General features: G+C 40.0%; 1 protein-coding gene across 1 annotated transcript in view; it reads right to left on the minus strand.

Moving 5' to 3' along the window:
* ENPEP (glutamyl aminopeptidase) overlaps positions 1–19,913 on the minus strand; it is a 50,423-nt gene that overhangs the window by 11,545 nt on the left and 18,965 nt on the right. The window contains exons 5-11 of the mRNA XM_050945483.1: positions 17,268–17,422; positions 16,508–16,621; positions 14,453–14,587; positions 8,672–8,737; positions 5,803–5,868; positions 3,794–3,945; positions 148–227 (exon numbers count right to left, since the gene is read on the minus strand). Of these exons, the coding sequence (XP_050801440.1) occupies positions 148–227; positions 3,794–3,945; positions 5,803–5,868; positions 8,672–8,737; positions 14,453–14,587; positions 16,508–16,621; positions 17,268–17,422 (768 nt within the window). The remainder of the gene's footprint in view (positions 1–147; positions 228–3,793; positions 3,946–5,802; positions 5,869–8,671; positions 8,738–14,452; positions 14,588–16,507; positions 16,622–17,267; positions 17,423–19,913) is intronic.

Consider the following 19,913-nt stretch of genomic DNA (forward strand, 5'->3'; position numbering starts at 1 on the left):
TAACTCCTTTATTCTCAAGCAGTGTGTTTCGAGCACTGAAGGGCATAAAAGTTAATTACTTTTCAGTTCTTACTAAGGATATTTTTAAAGCTTTGCGTGATTGTCACATTGAGCCTACTGTTATTCTTAAACATTACTGAAGTTTACCTGCAGATTCTGACTTATTGTAGAATGTAACATCTACTTCGGTCCCAGCACGCCATTTCACCGGGATATTCCATATGTAACTGAAATGATTTTAAATGAAAATATAAACAACTTTTGAAAGAGAACCTAAAATAACATATTTAAAACATTTTATCAATTATTATTATGATTAATAAATACATGTACTGTGGCACCTATGGACTCCAGCTTTATTGTGCTAGGCACTGCGTAAACTTACTACTTCATAGTCAATTTATGAATATGTACGTACTTGTGTATCTATATCAGACATCCACTAATATATGACTAAATACCACAGATAACAAATTTTGGTCTTTTACCAACAGCTTGATTATTTAAATATATTAAAAACTTTTTAGTATATCTTCCTGGCAAAACCAGTTTATAAAAATTTTGGATACAGGCAAGGTAAAATAGATACTTGGTTATTTTTACTGGACAAATACTGCATAATTATGACAATATTCTATTTCTAAGTTAAAATAAAAGGTTTGAAGTACCTGATAGCATTCCTTTCTTCAATATGGAGAATAGCAGTAGTTAGTCCCTAAAACTATGAAATATACATAATTTCTGCCATGACTCTGGCAGACTGAGCACAGGACTGGGAGCTATGAACTACTGAGTTTTTGTCATTGGCATTGACTGTGTGTGGTATTAAGCAAGTAACTTATGACTTGATTTAGCAAGGTATTTAGTCACATGCCAGACTTTAGACATATGAATAGTTCCATTGACCAAGCTATTTTTCGGAAATCCATGGAAGGAGTCACACGCTTGAAGTTAGTATGTGCTTAAATATCTTTCTGAATGAGGGTCTTAATGTCTCTGTGCCTTGGTTTCCCCATGTATCAAATGGGAATGATATTTACCTAATATCAGAGGAGTGTCGTGTGGACTAGCTAAGTTCTGTGTACCATTATATACTGTAAATATGTTTATTGTAATTATACACAGTAGGAAATATAGTCAAGTAGTATTTCTGTATCATATTGTGCTAATCTAGTAGATCACAAGGCATTTAATTTAATGAAGCATGATTATATGTGGATGGGTGACCTTAGCATTAATGTAGAGGTTTACATGTTCAAAGTTTTGTACAGACATTAACCAATTAACCTTCACAACACCCCTGTGTGGTAAATTGCTAAGGATTACTATGCCTGTTTTACAGATAAGGAAAACTGAAATAGAAAGTGTTTCTTTGAGGGCTGTATCAGAGGCAGAATTAGAATTCAGGACGTCTTGATTGTTCCAATCCCATGTTTCTTCTCTTAGACCATATTGATTCCTCCCTCCCTCACTGAGTGCCAGATTGTGATATACCTTTACCCACACTGAGTAGTATCTTACTCCTTGATAAGTCTAATTGAAATCAAGGGGAGCAGTTGGGAAGTAAGGTACTATATAATGCAAGAGTATCAATATCCAGCCCAGAGATGTTTTTCTATCATCTTAGTTACCATGGCAACAAACACTATACAAAAACGCGTCATGCTTCTGACTCTACTGCATTAGAACCCAGAATCAAAGGAACGACAACTTCATTCTAGCAAGTAAGAAAATGAAGGAAGTCATATCTCTTTGCTACCTACCAGGAGAAAGGTCAGCTCTTGTTTTATATTTTTAAATAAAAATATTTTAACAGATTTGTACATTTCTTACTTTTATTAGCTGTCTTTTGGAGAATTATTGTGATGGAGTTTAAAAGGGTTATTGGTTGGCCAAAAGCCTGGCTGTTGCATTTCTCCAGGAGAAAGCTGATAAAAGAGTTTTTAATATTTGTTTTGTAAATGCACTTAGTGGAGTGATATTCCTTTAGTGTTTTTATATGTTCCTGAGATCATGTACCATACTTCTCTTGGGCATTAAGTTCAATGTGCATATCCTATTGAGGATGTGTTCCTGACATGCTATATTGCAGCCACATACTTGCCTAGCAGCACTATTTAAAAAACATGAGTTCTTGAAGTTGTATTTCTCTTTTGAATGTTAATATCCAGGACAGGACTTTGTCAGAACATCCCTGCAGGCTTCAGAGAAAAAAACTTTTATTAGACTCTCTCTGTTTCACAGTTTAGTCACAACCCCAGACCTGGAGCTGAGCTGTCAGTTCCACTGGGGGGCGCAAGGCCCCAGTAGTCTCCTCTCCCACATCAATGCTGGCTGGGGGAGGGAGTACAGTTTTCCAGTGCGCTTGGATCCTTTGCAAGGGATAAAACCTATTCCAATGAAGATAATATCAGGGTTTTATTATATAAGTGCATTTTATCCCTAAGCACTTGATAAGTAAAATTTTATCTAGAACTAATTTCCCCCACCACTGAGATGCAACTGTTTCTGGAATGACTGGAGCAGTTCACAATGTACATGGCTGATTAGGGCAGGACTTGCTTTAGGATTTACATTAAAAGCATGATGAATACCAAGAACCTGGTGCTCTAATTCCTTTGATTATCTGAGGAAAGCTGGGCTGCTGGATTCACCCCCTTCTGAGCAGAATGCAATGAGCCAACGTTGTGAACAGTAAGGAGCTGTTAATTGAATACCATCTTCTATATGGCACAGAGGTAGAATTTGCAAAAATGAATTTTTTTTCAGTTCAAATCCAGACCAGGTCACTAGTGACCATAAGTGGTTTTTCTGGCTGACGGCTCTTTGATCTGTGTGAAATTAGTTGGTGGCCAATGTCCAAGCCCCAGTGGTGCCCACTTCACAAAACCACCACCACAGTTGACACTGTTTGGCAGCCTTGTTGGCAGTCTCAAGCAGAAAAGGCAAGAATTGTATGGACATGGGGACAGAACTGCTCTTTTGCCTTTACTGATGGTGTTCTGGGGATTATTGTTGAGACACACTTGCTGGGCAGCATGGGGAAGGCTGCATTGTTCTGTCCATGGTTGTACCTGTTTTGGTGGCTAAAGTATCCAGGGCTGTAAATAGGGCATCTTCCACCATCATGAAATTCACTCAGAAATATTAAAAAAAATCCATATATAACTGAAACTGCTGTGATCTCCGTTATCCCCAGTCCTCCATATCATTTGTCCTCCCTTCCTCTTCTTCCTTTTGAATTTAGACATTTAGTGTTCTACACTGAGACACACACACAGCTGATGCAGTAGTTGTCCTGGGTGTAGGGAGTTATTACACAGCATCTTGTTAAGTTTTCTTGTAATTTACTGGTTGTTGGGTTTCCCCTGAGACCTCTTCCACTTGGTCTCCCAAGAACTCAGTTCATTTCCAGTCTTATCTGTTACTCAGGTTACTCTAATCAACTCTGTTACTCTAATCAAATCTGTTACTCTAATCAACTCTGCATAACTTTGCTTTATTTGGCATAAAGCAAAGTTATGCAGAGTTGATTAGACTCCAGCATGGGGTGAGTGGAGTGTACCACACATCCAAAGTTACACCACATACCTCTTCCTTTAGACGTTACATTTACTATATGTTGCATTACATGTTTTGGAGGTAACTGTAAATTCAAGGTAGGGAGAAGTGTGTGTGTGTGTGTGTGAGAGTGAGAGAGAGAGAGAAAATAAATCCATATGAGCATATCTATCTACAGCATCTCTCTTTCTGCTGTTTTTCTACAGGACAGACATATACAGTAAAACCTTACCCTAGTGAAGAGGTCGGTTCAGAAGAATTTGCTGAGGGGTCCAACAGAAAACGTCTCTGTGTGACGTTCGAATTAGCTTCCACTCTCAATACAGGGTATCCCATCTGCCTGGTCCAGGTGTCCATCACTTCCTTCACTGGCTTACCACTTGCCTAAGAATAACAGCAGATGGTCACACTGAGAAAGCTAAATCAGACTGAAGAGGGAATAAAACTCTCATGCTGAGTGGCTGGGAGACCAGAAAGGGAACAGGTTTCCCTCCTTAATGTTAGGGCTTTGTTCCTAACAATTCAGCAAATAAGAGAGCAAGATTGGCTCAAAATATTTTATTTGTTAAACTCTTTCATGGTGCATGTAACAGAAGAAAAGTAATGAGCTGTCAACAGAGATATTTTAAATACTCTTAAAGCAAACAGGGTTAAACTAGGTCAGGGTTCAGGCAGTAGGAGGGGCAAAGAATATTCCCTGTCCTTGTGGCTTGCTCCTCTCTGCACACTTCAAGCTCAAACAATTTTCCTCTTTTGCTGCCTTCTGGGGAGGGAGTAGAACACAGGAAAGACTAGATGAGATTCTAGCACTACTGGCGACTCTCCTCTATAGCAGAATTCCCAAACTATGGTCTGCAAGCCAGTCTTTCCAGGTGCTCTGAAGAGAGCTGAGCTGCTGGCTCCATCCTCCAGACAACTTCAGGTAGGTGCTGGTGGAAGGAAGGAGGAGCAGCCAGCACTAGGGACTGCTGGTGGAGCTGCACCCTCCTTTCCTCTTTACCCACAAACTCAAGTGCGGCTGCCTCTCAGACTGAGGCCATGGGACTTAACCAGTGCCCCTCCAACCCACCATGTGCTGGATGGAAAAGAGCCAGGTTTAAGGTGTTCTCCAGGGCCAGAAGGTACTGTGAGCAGCAGAGAGGGAGAAGAGAACAAGAAGAGAGCCAGTCTGGGCAAGCAAGAGCCTGGGACTAGGGGGAGAGCCGGATGAGACACTAATTCAGAACTTGGGTAAAATCGCTGTCAGGAACCTGGTCGGGGAGGGGGAGAGGAAGGCATATGGGGCCTAAGTAAGGAGCTGGGAACTTGCGGAGGCAGAAAACAGTTGGGCCTCAGGAGGCAATTGGGGAGCAGGGTGGGAGGAAAGAGCCAGAACTTGGGGAGAAGGAAGGAACCAAGGTCTGGTGGGAAATGAGGGAGCAGTAGGGATCCAGGGTAGTTAAACTGGCAGTCAGACTAAGTGCTTAGATCAGTGGTTCTTAACCAGGGGTATACATGCCCTTGGGAGTATGCAGAGGTCTTCCAGGGGGTACATCAATTCATATTTGCCTAGTTTTACAACAGGCTACATAAAAAGCACTAGTGAAATCAGTACAAACTAAAATTTCATACAAACAATGACTTGTTTTTACTGCTCTATATACTATACACTGAAATGTAAGTACAATATTTATATTCCAATTGATTTATAATTAATCGTAAAAATGAGAAGGTAAGCAATTTTTCAATAATAGTCTGCTGTGATACTTTTGTAAGCAAGCAGTTTTTAAGTGAAATGAAAGATACATCAGACTTCTGAAAAGGATACAGTAGTCTGGAAAGGTTGAGAGCCACTGGCTTAAATACTGTTGTGATGAGTGCTATAGAAAACCCTACTATAGAAAGAATCGTGTTAGGGGAGTGTGTGTGTGTGTGTATGTATATTTAAGTGAGACTGATGTGGTCAGATGGATAGGTTGGAAGGGTTGAAATTTCTTGTGTATGTGAATTGCTTTGCTTTGTCAGTTCCCCCTCACTTGCTTCCAGTTCCAACCCACACCTAAGCAATTTTTCCATGCAAAAAATGAGTATTGTATTTATTAGAGGGATGAGATTTGGAGCTTGCTGGGCTGGGGGAGGCTGCCTGGGATATGATCTCTCTACTAAAAAGGTTCACAATATGAAAAAGTTTGGGAAACCCTGCTCTGTAGGATGAGTACAGAAACCTTTAATAGCAAGGGTGTTAATTGTTACAGGCCATACCTCTTCCAGGGATTCCCAGAAATCATCTGTCTTTGCATTCTGGAAATGGTATTTCTTTAGATAGCCCTAGGAAAAAAAGAGAAGAAAATGTTTTAAATATTTGCATGTTCTTCCTCACCTATCAAAACAATGCACATATTGTAATGTTATCTGTAGCACTAATATGCAGAATAGCTTCCTAAGAATGGTGTTATTCTTAACGCGCAAAAGCTTTGAGAGAGATGTACATTTGTTTATTTCACTGCTTTCTGCACAGAAGAAAAGTAGAAACACTTTCCAAATGCAGGGTCCACAGGTTGTTCTAAAAAGGAGATCTCAGAGTATGTCTGCATTACCCGCTGGATCAGCAGGCAGCAATCGATCCAGCATCTAGTGTAGATGCGATAAATCGACCCACCATGAGAGGCCCAGGCAGAGTCAATGGGGAGGTGGCAGCAGTTGAATCACCATGCTGAAGAGACCACGGTAAGTTGATCAAGTACGTTGACTTCAGCTATGTTATTCACATAGCTGCAGTTGCGTAACTTATATAGATTCCCTCCCCCCCCCACCAGTGAGGACCAAGGCTTACAGATATCCCAACTCCTCCCTGTATAAGTGCAGGGTGGGAGCAGTTGCTTCCACTCTTCTGCCTTTGGGAAAGCCAGAAACACTGAGAAATTATTGCACACTGAATTATAAGTGTCAAAATTTTAGTCCATATGACTTACAAACACCATTGCCTAGTAAAAATTTGGGGGGCATGAAAGCGCTTAATGTCAGCCAGGATGAAGTGTGATTTTAATTTATACACTGTCCATAAGAGAACCAGCTTCTTCTTCCTTCTGGAAGCTAAGCTGGGTCCATTGTTTTTATAAAAGTTTTATTAATTTATATGTCTCAATTTAAAAACAAACTGAATCAGCAAAAACACAGCTGCTCATTGATGAGATGTTTGAAAGGGTAGAATAAAGTTTCCCCATCATCCCAGTCATGTGTGCCTTCAATAAATCAAATGGAACCATATTAATCCAAAAACCTTTCAGTACTTCCCAAAGGACAGGCCTATTCTTAAGACGGGGAGTCGGTATTTTCCAACATGATACATTAATGTGCAATGTATTAATCCTTGTAGAGGGCCCTAGACTTTTCTTTGTTGTTTACTTGAGTGGACAAAATGTAGTTGTATTGTACATTTCTGTCTTATTTAATAGTTTAAACTATTAAACACAAAAAGAGTTATATTGGGGGTGTCTAAAAGTGGAAATCAAAGTTAAACTATGAAAATTTGGATAACTGCATTGTGTGATCAAAATCTTCTTAAAGGCTTAACTGATAATTAATAATTAGCTATTTAATGATTTCTTGTTATGCCTAAATATTGAATGCTAAAATATGCTATTCCCCAGTTCAGTGCTACTGAGACTGCGACACATCAAGTAGTACGTGATATTTTCTTTCCTAGCCTGCCTACAGAATGTTAGGTAGGTGGTGCTGTTTGTTTCAATCTCAGCCACAGCTATTTCTGTGCTTGTATAGGGATGTGGGTAAGCAGGAAGTATTTATCACGACAGCTAGTGCCTATAATGTGGAGTGTGACTGAATATTCCTATCTTGTAGGACTGTCCTTGCTGATTGTACCAAAATGTGTTTGCTGTGGTTTCAATATAATTGGTCAGCTGACCAGCTAGGATGTTCTCCCAGCCCCTCGGTATCTAGCTTGGGAGCAGAGATGACAGCACTAGTGTAAACTGAGCTCAGGCATCTCGATCACCATATTCTGAAGATTCACTTTGAGGACTAGCTCAGTGGTGAGAGATTTCTTGAAAAATGCCAGTGTAGCAATTCAGAGATCTTGGGGGATGGGGGGGGGAGGTGGCTGTTTTGTGTGCAGGGGGGAGAGTTTGGCATGGGTGAGTGGGGATAAGAACATATTTAATAATCCAGGAAACAAAGGCATCATGGTTAATTATTTAAAGATTTCAGAGCACAGCAGTTATGTCCTCTATTTTTGGAGAAGACTCCAAGTTCTGCAATTTTCTCTTTTGTGTGTATGGTAGTTAGCATGTATCCTAGCCTCTTGGTAGGGTTAAAGTAAAAGAGGGCTCCCCCCCCACCCCCGGGAAAATTAGCACAGTGCATCTGGATTGATAGATGCGGAGTAACTTTGTTTTCAGGCTCTGGCTTCCCTAATTGCTCTGAAAGAGGAGTTTTGTCTGTTGTGGCCTCAGGGCCAGCTTCAAGTTTTTGCAGTTGCCAAGTGAATCAAGATTTGTAAAGCTTTTCAGGTAGATTTCTGTAAACTACATAGCACAACTGAATGGTCTGGAGGTACTTGATGTTAGGAAGATGCAGGAGTGCTTTGGTAGCTGGATGACTAGGTTCTAGTTAACACAGATAAGAGCATGGGGATAGAGTATTAAGGAGGAATCAGGAGGGTATCATGTGCCTAGGGTCATCACTGGCTGGCCTTCAAACACATATACAACCCTGCAGTTCAAATTCCAATTCATTGTGAGAATTAATTTCCATTTAACATTGCTACCTATTCCCATTGCAAAAGGTTCCATAACTTCTGTTTCAATACCAAACTGTGCCATCATGCTGGGAATTCATGTAACCTAGCTTTTATTGTCTACACAGCTTTTTCAAATGTGGTTGAAGGAGATAGTGTATCTACATCCTGCAAAAAATAAAATTTAGATTAATTGGGCTAATGTTAGTATAGAAATGTTGTTAGGAATGAATGTTTTAGTACATATATAGTTATCTGAAATCGTAATGAGAACAAAGAAAGCGAATGTATCACATTCACTCTTCTGAGTAAAATCTTTCCCTTTCCCACATGTGGTTTATTTTTGTTTCTGGCATGTTTTACTGTAGTACATACCTGACATCCATTTTGAAATTTTGCTGGTGTAATCCAGTCTTGAAGCATTCTGAGAATTGATGCTCCCTACATACAAAAAGAAAGGGAATAAGGTCATTTCACACCTTTTTAAAACTAGATTCTCATTACTTTAAAAGACTTTACTAGAGTGAATATTCCATCTAGCAAAAATAGAAGTAATCTATATGGATAAAAAATGAGTTCCTTATTTCTGCAGAGCATTCTCTCACTCACTCACTCCTGCCATGATTTCAGACCCTGTTGTGAGACGTTGACTAAGAAATTAGGAGCCTTTAAAATGCTGTAAATCTGCAGTTTTAGATTGTACAATGACGCTTCTCAAGGCTTAAATTATGCTGGGATGCTGACTTGGCATAAAAATACCAGCATCTGAAGCAGGTTGACAAGCTCTGTGACACTTACTTCTGGGGGGCCAGGAGGAGACGAAGTGTGATAGGGACCTTGGGAAAGGAAGAGGGTGGGAGAAGACACCAAGGTAGAAGAAGAGAATTAAAAATGGACAGAGGAAATAATAGACAGGTGGAAGTAAGGTGACCAGATAGCAACTGTGAAAAAACGGGATGCGGTGGGGGGTAATAGACAACTCTAAAAGAAAAAGTCCCAAAAAACAGGATTCTCTCTTTAAAATGGGACATCTGGTCACCCTAGGTGGAAGAGATAAAATGGTATAGCCACAAAAAGAAGGAAAGGAAAATAAGCAAAACCCAACCTACAACTTCAAGGTTAGTAAATTTTATTTTCCTGGCAGAAAAAAAGGATAATTGAAAAAATGTTTTGAACTGTTTAAAAAAACAAAACAGAACTCACTGTCCCATGAGATTAGGCACTTATGTCAGTTCCTCAGTAAGCCTTGACTCCATTCTTTATATTACTAGAGATGACAATTTGGACACATCAGTGTGTCACTGGAGTGGTTGTTAACATTGAGTAGACTTATGCAGTAGTTAGGACTTGTCTACACTAAGACTTAGTGCACAGCAAGCCAGGGTATGAATATACAGTGCACTAGCCTGCAGCACGTTGACTGGCCGCGTGGATGTGCTACCATACACTAAAAGTTCCATAGCATGCTTTGATATAGAGCAGTGGTTTCAAACAGCAATAGACAAACCCTTAATTTGGAGACTTTCTTTTCCAATTTATTATCGCAGTTCTCAAACTGGCCAGCAGGTGTCTCTTTTCCAATGCAAAACCAGCTTTGTTATAAAAATTGGAAAGGTTGACAAGCTTCAGAACTGATAGTCTATAAGGTGCCACAAGACTCTTTGCTGCTTTTACAGACTATAAAGTCACTTTTATAAACAATGTAGAACTGTGTTTCTGATCCTCACAACACTCCTGATTGCCTTTTGTTATCCCCTTAGGATTGTGATGATGGAAAAGAAGAACACAAGTTATATAAACCCAGTTGTTTGCACAACTTCTCTCTTATTTGGGCCAGATCTTCATTTGGTGTAAATTGGAATAGCTCAGCTGAAGTCAACAAATTGACACTGATTTATACCAGCTGAGCAGCTTGCCCTATTTTGTTTTTTGTAAACATACTTGCTACGAGCATATTCTTATAACTGTTAGCCAATGCCAGAGATATTGTGAGGTTACATGTGTGTAAATTTGGAAGTTTTGGTGCCTATAGTTCATTACCACAGGGTTCCGAAATGTGGAGACTCTCAAGACTACTTCAAAAAGAGCTTATTTAAAATATTTCCTCTGGAAAAAAATGATCAATATTAGAGCTAAAAATATTATGAAAAATTCAGTTGTTATCTGAAGACAATGCATTAAACTGTTAAATTAAACTGTGAGAGAGATGGAGTGTAATAATTCAAGTGCAAATCTCAAAACAACTTTAACTGTGGAGTCACTAATTCCAGCTCTATTATGTGGTCAAACTGTCTTTTATCTAATGGAGAGACAAATGGGTGAGGTAATATCTTTTACTGGACCAACTTCTGTTGGTGAGAGAGACAAGCTTTTGAGCTCCCATAGAGCTCTTCTTCAGGAGCCAGGAATTTAATTTATCTTGAATCTGATTACCCTGACTTTGTGGATTTAACTTGGACTATTCTTATTGTCTGTAGGTAAATCTCTGATAAGATTAGTTTGCTTACTTTCAGGTAACACTCAAAATAATGAAGAAAGCCTCTTATGAAAGTGTGTGACAGCTGACAACTCACCATTTGGAACTCAATGTCCATTTAATCAGAACACATAAATATGACCTAAGAAGAGCTTTGTGGAAGCTCCAAAGCTTTTGTGTCTCACCACAGTCGCTGACTTTTGGTTTTACCAGTGGGTGCTCCTCTCCGCACCCTCTCCCGCATGCGAGTGGGGATGGGGCCTTGAGACGGAGCAGGCGGCGGGGCCATGGTCTTGGCATTGGGGCACATGAAAGATTAATCTGCCGGTGTTGAGCACTCCCTATTTTTTTTGGGGGGGATGCTTGAGCCCCAGTGCACCCACAGAGTCAGAGCCTATGTCTCTCACCAACAGGAGTTGGTCCAGTAAAAGATATTACCTCACCCACCTTGTCTCTCTGATACCCTGGAACTGACACGGCTACGACAAAACTACATTTTACCTAACTTGACTTTTCTACCTATGTTGTGCCCTGTCAATCAGATCCTGACCAGGTATGTAATTACAAAATGTGCTGTGATGAATCCATAAACCCTAAAAAAATTCATCGCATCTTTAGGCTGTATAAACATTTTTAAACTTTCTGATTAAGTTGACGCTGAGTTCCAAATTGCGTGTTCATTGTCAACTGTCATAGAATTTCATAAGAGGTTTTAATATTTAAAATATATCCCTAAACATTGCAGGTGTCTCCAGAATAGTGGTTTATCTTAAAATATTCAGTTTTGTGGCAACTTTGTAAGCACAAAGGGGAGGGTGAATTAAAGATGGGAGTTTTCTATCCAGTTTCTTATGCAGTATAGTACCATCTGGGTACCTTTTAAAAGTTGTAGAAAACAAGAAGGTGTCTCTTACTCATTGCATTGGTGAAACTTAAATCAGCTTTAGGTCCAGAGTGTCTGATTTTATTCTATATATCTTGGCTATTGTTGGTTTTACCAGGGCTGCTAGAATGGCAATTTATCTAATGGTTAATGGTTTGGCTACTGGACATTTAATGACGCAATAAATACTGACTTATATTGTTGGGTACAGGTGCTAACAGTGGGGGGGGAGGGGGAGGCTGTAAAAAAAAATAGCCTACTCAGGTGTAGGCCTAGCTAATAACTTAATTGGCCTTTCAGAGTTGGTAAGACAACTCCCACCTTTTCATGCTCTCTGTATGTGTATATATATCTCCTCACTATATATTCCATTCTATGCATCCAGTGAAGTGGGCTGTAGTCCACGAAAACTTATGCTCAAATAAATTTGTTAGTCTCTAAGGTGCCACAAGTACTCCTGTTCTTTTTGCGGATACAGACTAACACGGCTGCTACTCTGAAACCTAATAAAAAGAGAGACCTAACACTCAAAAGAGGATTTTGTTCTAGTCATAGCTGAGGCTAAAATCAGTGAAGGATACATTTTTGCTTAGCATAATAATGGAAGCCTTGAGAGAAAGAATAGGCTGGATGTAACATTATCAGACACAATGTTAGAATTTCTACATACAGGGTTCTGAAGGAAAGATACAAAAGCACAGTCTATAGTTTGTTCACTAAGGATTTAAGGAATTCAACTCAAAATCTTAAGCCTACTAAATTTTTTGTGAAATCAGATTTTCGAATGTGATTAATCATTGGGAATCTCTGAATTCTTTAACTGCTCTCTTGGAGTGTAGCATGCTATGAAGAATTTGAATGATTAGAGGAAACCTTATCTATACCATCAAATAGGAAAGAGCTGTAGAGTTGTACAAGAAGTTGTTAACCTAAACAGTTTAAGTATACTAAAAACAGTAAATGTCAGGAATAATTTGCAGTAACAAGCCACTGGGTCAAATCCTTGCCTTGCTCCCACTAAAAGCAGTGGCCTTGTCTAAAATGTTCCCCACTGCTATTAACACTGTTTCAGCAACATTAGGTACCCTGGCTTAGATGGGCAGCTGGCTGCAGCCATTCTTACCACCACTGGGTCAATTAGCTTCTCGTGCTCTGGTAATTCCATCATGGACAATGGGAACGGTAAGGTGGACAAGGTGCCAGAGGCTGCTAACATTTTAATCCCCATATTTCTACACATGCTGTGAGCAGATTTAGATGGCACAGTGGTCAGAACACTGATGTCTTCCTCGAGGCCTGGCTAAACTATTGTTCTCACAGTTGCTGTAACCTGAAACAGTGTTAGTAAGAACAACGAGGAGTCCTTGTGGCACCTTAGAGACTAACAAATTTATTTGGGCATAAGCTTTCGTGGGCTATAACTCACTTCATCAGATGCATGGAGTGAAAAATACAGTAAGCAGGTATAAACATACAGCACATGAAAAGATGGGAGTTGCCTTACCACGGAGGTGGAGAGGGTGTCAGTGCTAATGAGGCCAATTCAATCATGGTGAATGTGGCCCACTCACAACAGTTGACAAGAAGGTGTGAGTATCAACAGAGGGAAAATTATTTTTTGTGCTGACCCAGCCACTCCCAGTCTTTATTCTGGCTTAATTTGATGGTGTCAAGTTTGCAAATTAATTCCAGTTCTGCAGTTTCTCGCTGAAATTTGTTTTTGGCTTTTTTGTTTTGGTTTGGTTTGGGTTTTTTTTGGTTGAAGAATGGCCACTTTTAAGTCAGTTATTGGTGTCTAGGGAGACTGAAGTGCTCTTGGGAGACAGGCCAGTCCTTGCTTACAGACAGCCCCCCAACCTGAAGCAAATACTCACCAGCAACTACACACCGCACAACAGAAACACTAACCCAGGAACCCATCCCTGCAACAAAGCCTGTTGCCAACTCTGTCCATGTATTTATTCACGGGACACCATCATAGGACCTAACCACACCAGCCACACCATCAGGGGCTTGTTCACCTGCACATCTACCAATGTGATGATTTATGCCATCATGTGCCAGCAATGCCCTTTTCCCATGTACATTGGCCAAACCAGACAGTCTCTACGCAAAAGAATAAATGGAAACAAATCAGACATCAAGAATTGTAACATTCAAAAACCAGTAGGAGAACACTTCAGTCTCCCTGGACACTCAATTACAGACTGAAAAGGGACCATTCTTCAACAAAAAAACTTTAAAAACAGACTCCAACGAGAAACTGCAGAACTGGAATTAATTTGCAAACTTGACACCATCAAATGAGGCCTGAATAAAGACTGGGAGTGGCTGGGTCACCACAAAAAATAATTTTCCCTCTGCTGATATTCACCCCTTCTCGTCAACTGTTGGGAATGGGCCACATCCACCATGATTGAATTGGTCTTGTTAGCACTGACCCCCACCCCCTACTTGGTAAGGCAACTCCCATCTTTTCATGTGCTGTATATTTACACCTGCCTACTGTATTTTTCACTCCAGGCATCTGATGAAGTGGGTTTTAGCCGACAAAAGCTTATGCCCAAATAAATTTGTTAGTCACTAAGGTGCCACAAAGACTCCTTGTTGTTTTTGCTGATGTAGGACTAACATGGCTACCCCTCTGAAACCTGTCACAGTATTAGTAAGGGTGGGGAACTTTTCAGAAAAAGGCTAGTGCAGATACAGGCTGATTGTCTGTGATCTACATTGTTTTTTGTCTCCTCCTTAAACCCTCTTTGTCATCGTTAAGATTATAATATGAGGCCTCTCCTACCTTGCTGTATGATATGCCATCAAATACAGATGTTATTTCAGCTGGAGATGACACACTGACCACAACAGGGTGAGAAGACAACAAGGAGTCATCCTTCATCACAGGCAGCACGTCGTCAATTAACACCTGATCAAGCTGGTAAACAGAAACAAAACCATGACTGTAATTCTTACTCAAAGAACAAATAGTTTATAACTTTTAATGGAAGCTTCAAATCTGCCTTTGGTACATGAGGATGTGGATGGAGGAGGCATGCAGAATGAAAATTCACCTCCTCTACAGAATGTCTTGTGCAATAGCACTATATTTCTAAGATGGGGACATTTTTCCCTCTTATGATAAAATTACCTCTTACAGAATCCTGTTTGAACATGTGTGTCTCACAACACAAAAAGCTCAGCAAGGCAAAAAAGGGAGACTATTACCAATTTCAGCTTTGAGACATAGCACAGATAGCTATATAGAAGTTAAGTTGAGGAGTACATAGGCTTTCTTCTTCCCTGTTTTTTTTTTCCCTTTTCCTTTGTCAGATCCAGTAACCTGTGATCCATATTTGCTTAATTCTTGATTAATAGATGAGTGCCACTAAAGTTTTGCATAACTTTATTATGCCATTCACTGATATACAGCTCTATGCCTTAGTTATATACTGTGTCTAGATTTAAAAAGGGGCTACATAACTTCATGATCAATAATAACACGTAGTTATGTATGTTAAGGTAAGAATAATGGAATTTCATACTTCAGGTAGTAAAGAGATTAATCAAGGGTAAGAAAGGATCCCTCCCCCACGTACAGCACAGCATTGCACGAATGAATATTGGGTTTTTTGCTTTGCTTTGAAGTATCAGATATGCTCTGGTCACTGCTAAAGTAAATGGGCCAGTGATCAGTATTTTGCTAGAAAGTATTTAATGTAATAAAAATTTAACAAACTAAAGTCCCCCCTCTATATACAAATAAAAGTAGGAATGCATATGGTAGGTAGAGTCTCATATTAATTTGGGAGATATGGGCCACAGCATCCGTTTTTGGCAGACAACAAAAGCACCTAATTCAGACAAGCAGTTATTAATCCCCAGTGTGTAAAATAAGCTCCTGCTTTCCTTTTCTTGTGTAACACTGACAGACCCTGGTCATTGGCGGGTAGGATCTAACCTGGGACCCCTGGAGCTTAGTGCATGAGCCAAAAGCCAACTGTCTGTTAGCTAAGACTGCAGAGCGAACTCATTAATCTCTCTCTAAGTGGTCTTGGTGCCACTAGATGGGAAGAACACCACACTCAGGAGGTGTGTGGGTTTTACTTGCAGAATCATAAAGCTTCACTATTAGCAATGCTGGGAGCTTTAGGATAGACAGGCTGTTTTAAGCATTATTTTGATTAGACCTGCTCTGAGCATGGTTCTAAGTCACAGTGCTTAAAACGCTTGCAGGAGCTGGATCTGGAGAACTGATTTCCCCCAATTGAACCAAAGCTGTAGAGAAAGGTTTGGATCTGAATAAATTCACCCTAAACCCGCATTTACCAATCCACCAGACTTCAAAGGGATTCACATTCCAGGTTGGATTGTGTTTCTGTAACCCCTCCCCCCTCCCAAACACACACTATTCAACTCTTCTTAATCAATAAATGGAGACTCTCCATCTCCATTTTTTAGGAGTAGGACTTATAGCCACTTTGCAAAATCGCCATGACCAGGCTCAGAATCCACTTATGATTCTTTACTATGATAAGTTTAATATTTTACTCATCAAAACATTACTCTCCTCAGGTGAGCAGAACTTTGCAAGTCTTATAGACTAGTTTCAGACCAAAACCTAGTTAGCAGGAACAATTTAGAAACCCAGCAAGTCCTTTCACAGTCCAACCAATAGAGATCTTGGTATATAACCACACAAGTCAATTTGTTCAAGTCTCTCCTTTCTCTGTATATCTGTGTGCCACAATAATTAAGTGTATGTGCATCCACTATGTGTCCTTGTTTTCAGTGTCTGTGACATGACTCGTATTTTCATTCTATTCCAAAATAAAAAACATAGTGGAGAAATAATTACCATTTGCCAACTAGTTTCTGCAGCATTTACTCCCAGGAACTCAAAGTAACTGGCAAATCCTTCATTTAGCCACAAGTCGTCCCACCAGTCCATGGTCACAATGTTTCCAAACCACTATAATTGTAAGCATTAAATATGAAGTGTTAGCCGCTGTAATAAGTGTATATTATAGTTTTGCAAATCTTCATGCAGTACCTCCGTTTGCTTACATTCTTCCTATTGCCATGAAGAAGAATTTGTCATAAAGCTAGATTTTTAATGGGAATTCAGATGATGACTCACATTAATCATTTGTATTATGAAATTACATATAACAGCGGTGATTTGGTACTGATTCATATACCACTGGAAGTATTTTTAGTTTCTTCCTCTTGATTTGATTTACCTTTATATAGACCAAATTTTCAAGCAGTTTCCAGAGTTTAGTTGCATCCGTTTGCAAGCTTAAATCACATATCTGCACATGTAAATGATGTGGGTGGGTGGATGTGAGAGAGATGATGATGCAGGCAGATTTTTCAGAGGCTGGCTGAAAACCTGGTCCTAAGCATCTAATTTTCTGAGAAGAGTCCATTTGCAATAATTCCAGTACTATAAAACTCTAATAGCAGAATTGCCTTTGTGCACTTATTTTAAAGTGAGGTTTAAACTTACTTAGAAGACCTGGAACCAAATGTATGGCTGATTATTTTCATAAATGAGGTACGGATACTGTGCGCTTCTAGTGCTTTAAAAACATTAAACATTTAATAAAATCTACCTGATGAACGAGCTCATGGGCAATCACAGTTGCCACTCTCTGTTTGTTGGATGAAGCAGATTCTTTGGGATCGTAAAGTAGATTTGTTTCTCTGTAAGTGATCAGACCCCAGTTTTCCATAGCGCCAGTACCAAAATCTGGAATAGCTATTTTATCTATATTGAAAGAAAGACAGCTGGGTAAACATTGTGTTCTCTAAGATTCTTAAGTGATATTTCCTTTTTAGGTAGGAAGATATTCATCTGCTTATTCACAACATAAGATAATAACTTGTCTTGTTGCTCACCATTTGACAGTCTTCTATATTACATACTGCGATGACAGAGTGAACCCCAGGATCTCTGTTCCTATGTGTAGGGTGCTCAGTGATACATGGGGTAGATCCTCAACTGACTGTAAATTGTCTCATAGACTCATAGACTCGTAGACTCTAGAACTGGAAGGGACCTCGAGAGGTCATCGAGTCCAGTCCCCTGCCCTCATGGCAGGACCAAATACTGTCTAGACCATCCCTGATAGACATTTATCTAACCTACTCTTAAATATCTCCAGAGATGGAGATTCCACAACTTCCCTAGGCAATCTATTCCAGTGTTTAACTACCCTGACAGTTAGGAACTTTTTCCTAATGTCCAACCTAAATCTCCCTTGCTGCAGTTTAAGCCCATTGCTTCTTGTTCTATCATTGGAGGCTAGGGTGAACAAGTTTTCTCCCTCCTCCTGATGACACCCTTTTAGATACTTGAAAACTGCTATCATGTCCCCTCTCAGTCTTCTCTTTTCCAAACTAAACAAACCCAATTCCTTCAGCCTTCCTTCATAGGTCATGTTCTCAAGACCTTTAATCATTCTTGTTGCTCTTCTCTGGACCCTCTCCAATTTCTCCACATCTTTCTTGACATGCGGTGCCCAGAACTGGACACAATACTCCAGCTGAGGCCTGACCAGCGCAGAGTAAAGCGGAAGAATGACTTCTCGTGTCTTGTTTACAACACACCTGTTAATGCATCCCAGAATCACGTTTGCTTTTTTTGCAACAGTATCACACTGTTGACTCATATTAAGCTTGTGGTCCACTATGACCCCTAGGTCTCTTTCTGCCATACTCCTTCCTAGACAGTCTCTTCCCATTCTGTATGTGTGAAACTGATTGTTCCTTCCTAAGTGGAGCACTTTGCATTTATCTTTATTGAACTTCATCCTGTTTACCTCAGACCATTTCTCCAACTTGTCCAGATCATTTTGAATTTTGACCCTGTCCTCCAAAGCAGTTGCAATCCCTCCCAGTTTGGTATCGTCCGCAAACTTAATAAGCGTACTTTCTATGCCAACATCTAAATCGTTGATGAAGATATTGAACAGAACCGGTCCCAAAACAGAACCCTGCGGAACCCCACTTGTTATACCTTTCCAGCAGGATTGGGAGCCATTAACAACTACTCTCTGAGTACGGTTATCCAGCCAGTTATGCACCCACCTTATAGTAGCCCCATCTAAATTGTACTTTCCTAGCTTATCTATAAGAATATCATGCGAGACTGTATCAAATGCCTTACTGAAGTCTAGATATATCACATCCACTGCTTCTCCCTTATCCACAAGGCTCGTTATCCTATCAAAGAATGTTATCAGATTAGTTTGACACGATTTGTTCTTTACAAATCCATGCTGGCTATTCCCTATCACCTTACCACCTTCCAAGTGTTTGCAGATGATTTCTTTGATTACCTGCTCCATTATCTTCCTTGGCACAGAAGTTAAACTAACTGGTCTGTAGTTTCCTGGGTTGTTTTTATTTCCCTTTTTATAGATGGGCACTATATTTGCCCCCTTCCAGTCTTCTGGAATCTCCCCCGTCTCCCATGATTTCCCAAAGATAATAGCTAGAGGCTCAGATACCTCTTCTATTAACTCCTTGAGTATTCTAGGATGCATTTCATCAGGCCCTGGTGACTTGCAGGCATCTAACTTTTCTAAGTGATTTTTTACTTGCTCTTTCCTTATTTTCTCTTCTAAATCTACCCTCTTCCCGTAAGCATTCACTATACTAGACATTCCTTCAGACTTCTCAGTGAAGACCGAAACAAAGAAGTCATTAAGCATGTCTGCCATTTCCAAGTCTCCCGTTACTGTTACCCCCTCCTCATTGAGTAGTGGGCCTACCCTGTCCTTGGTCTTCCTCTTGCTTCTAATGTATTGATAAAAAGTCTTCTTGTTTCCCTTTATTCCCATAGCTAGTTTGAGTTCATTTTGTGCCTTTGCTTTTCTAATCTTGCCTCTGCATTCCTGTGTTATTTGCCTATATTCATCCTTTGTGATCTGACCTAGTTTCCATTTTTTATATGACGCCTTTTTATTTTGTAGGTCACGCAAGATCTCAAGGGTAAGCCAAGGTGGTCTTTTGCCACATTTTCTAACTTTCCTAACCATCGGAATAACTTGCTTTTGGGCCCTTAATAGCGTCCCTTTGAAAAACTGCCAACTTTCCTCAGTTGTTTTTCCCCTCAGTCTTAATTCCCATGGGACCTTGCCTATCAGCTCTCTGAGCTTACCAAAATCCGCCTTCCTGAAATCCATTGTCGCTATTCTGCTGTAGACTTTAATGTAGCTCTGACAGTTTACACTAGTCAAAGATCTGTCCCCAGA

This window comes from Gopherus flavomarginatus, chromosome 3 (genome assembly GCF_025201925.1).
Source record: "Gopherus flavomarginatus isolate rGopFla2 chromosome 3, rGopFla2.mat.asm, whole genome shotgun sequence".
NCBI classification, from domain to species: Eukaryota; Metazoa; Chordata; order Testudines; family Testudinidae; genus Gopherus; species Gopherus flavomarginatus.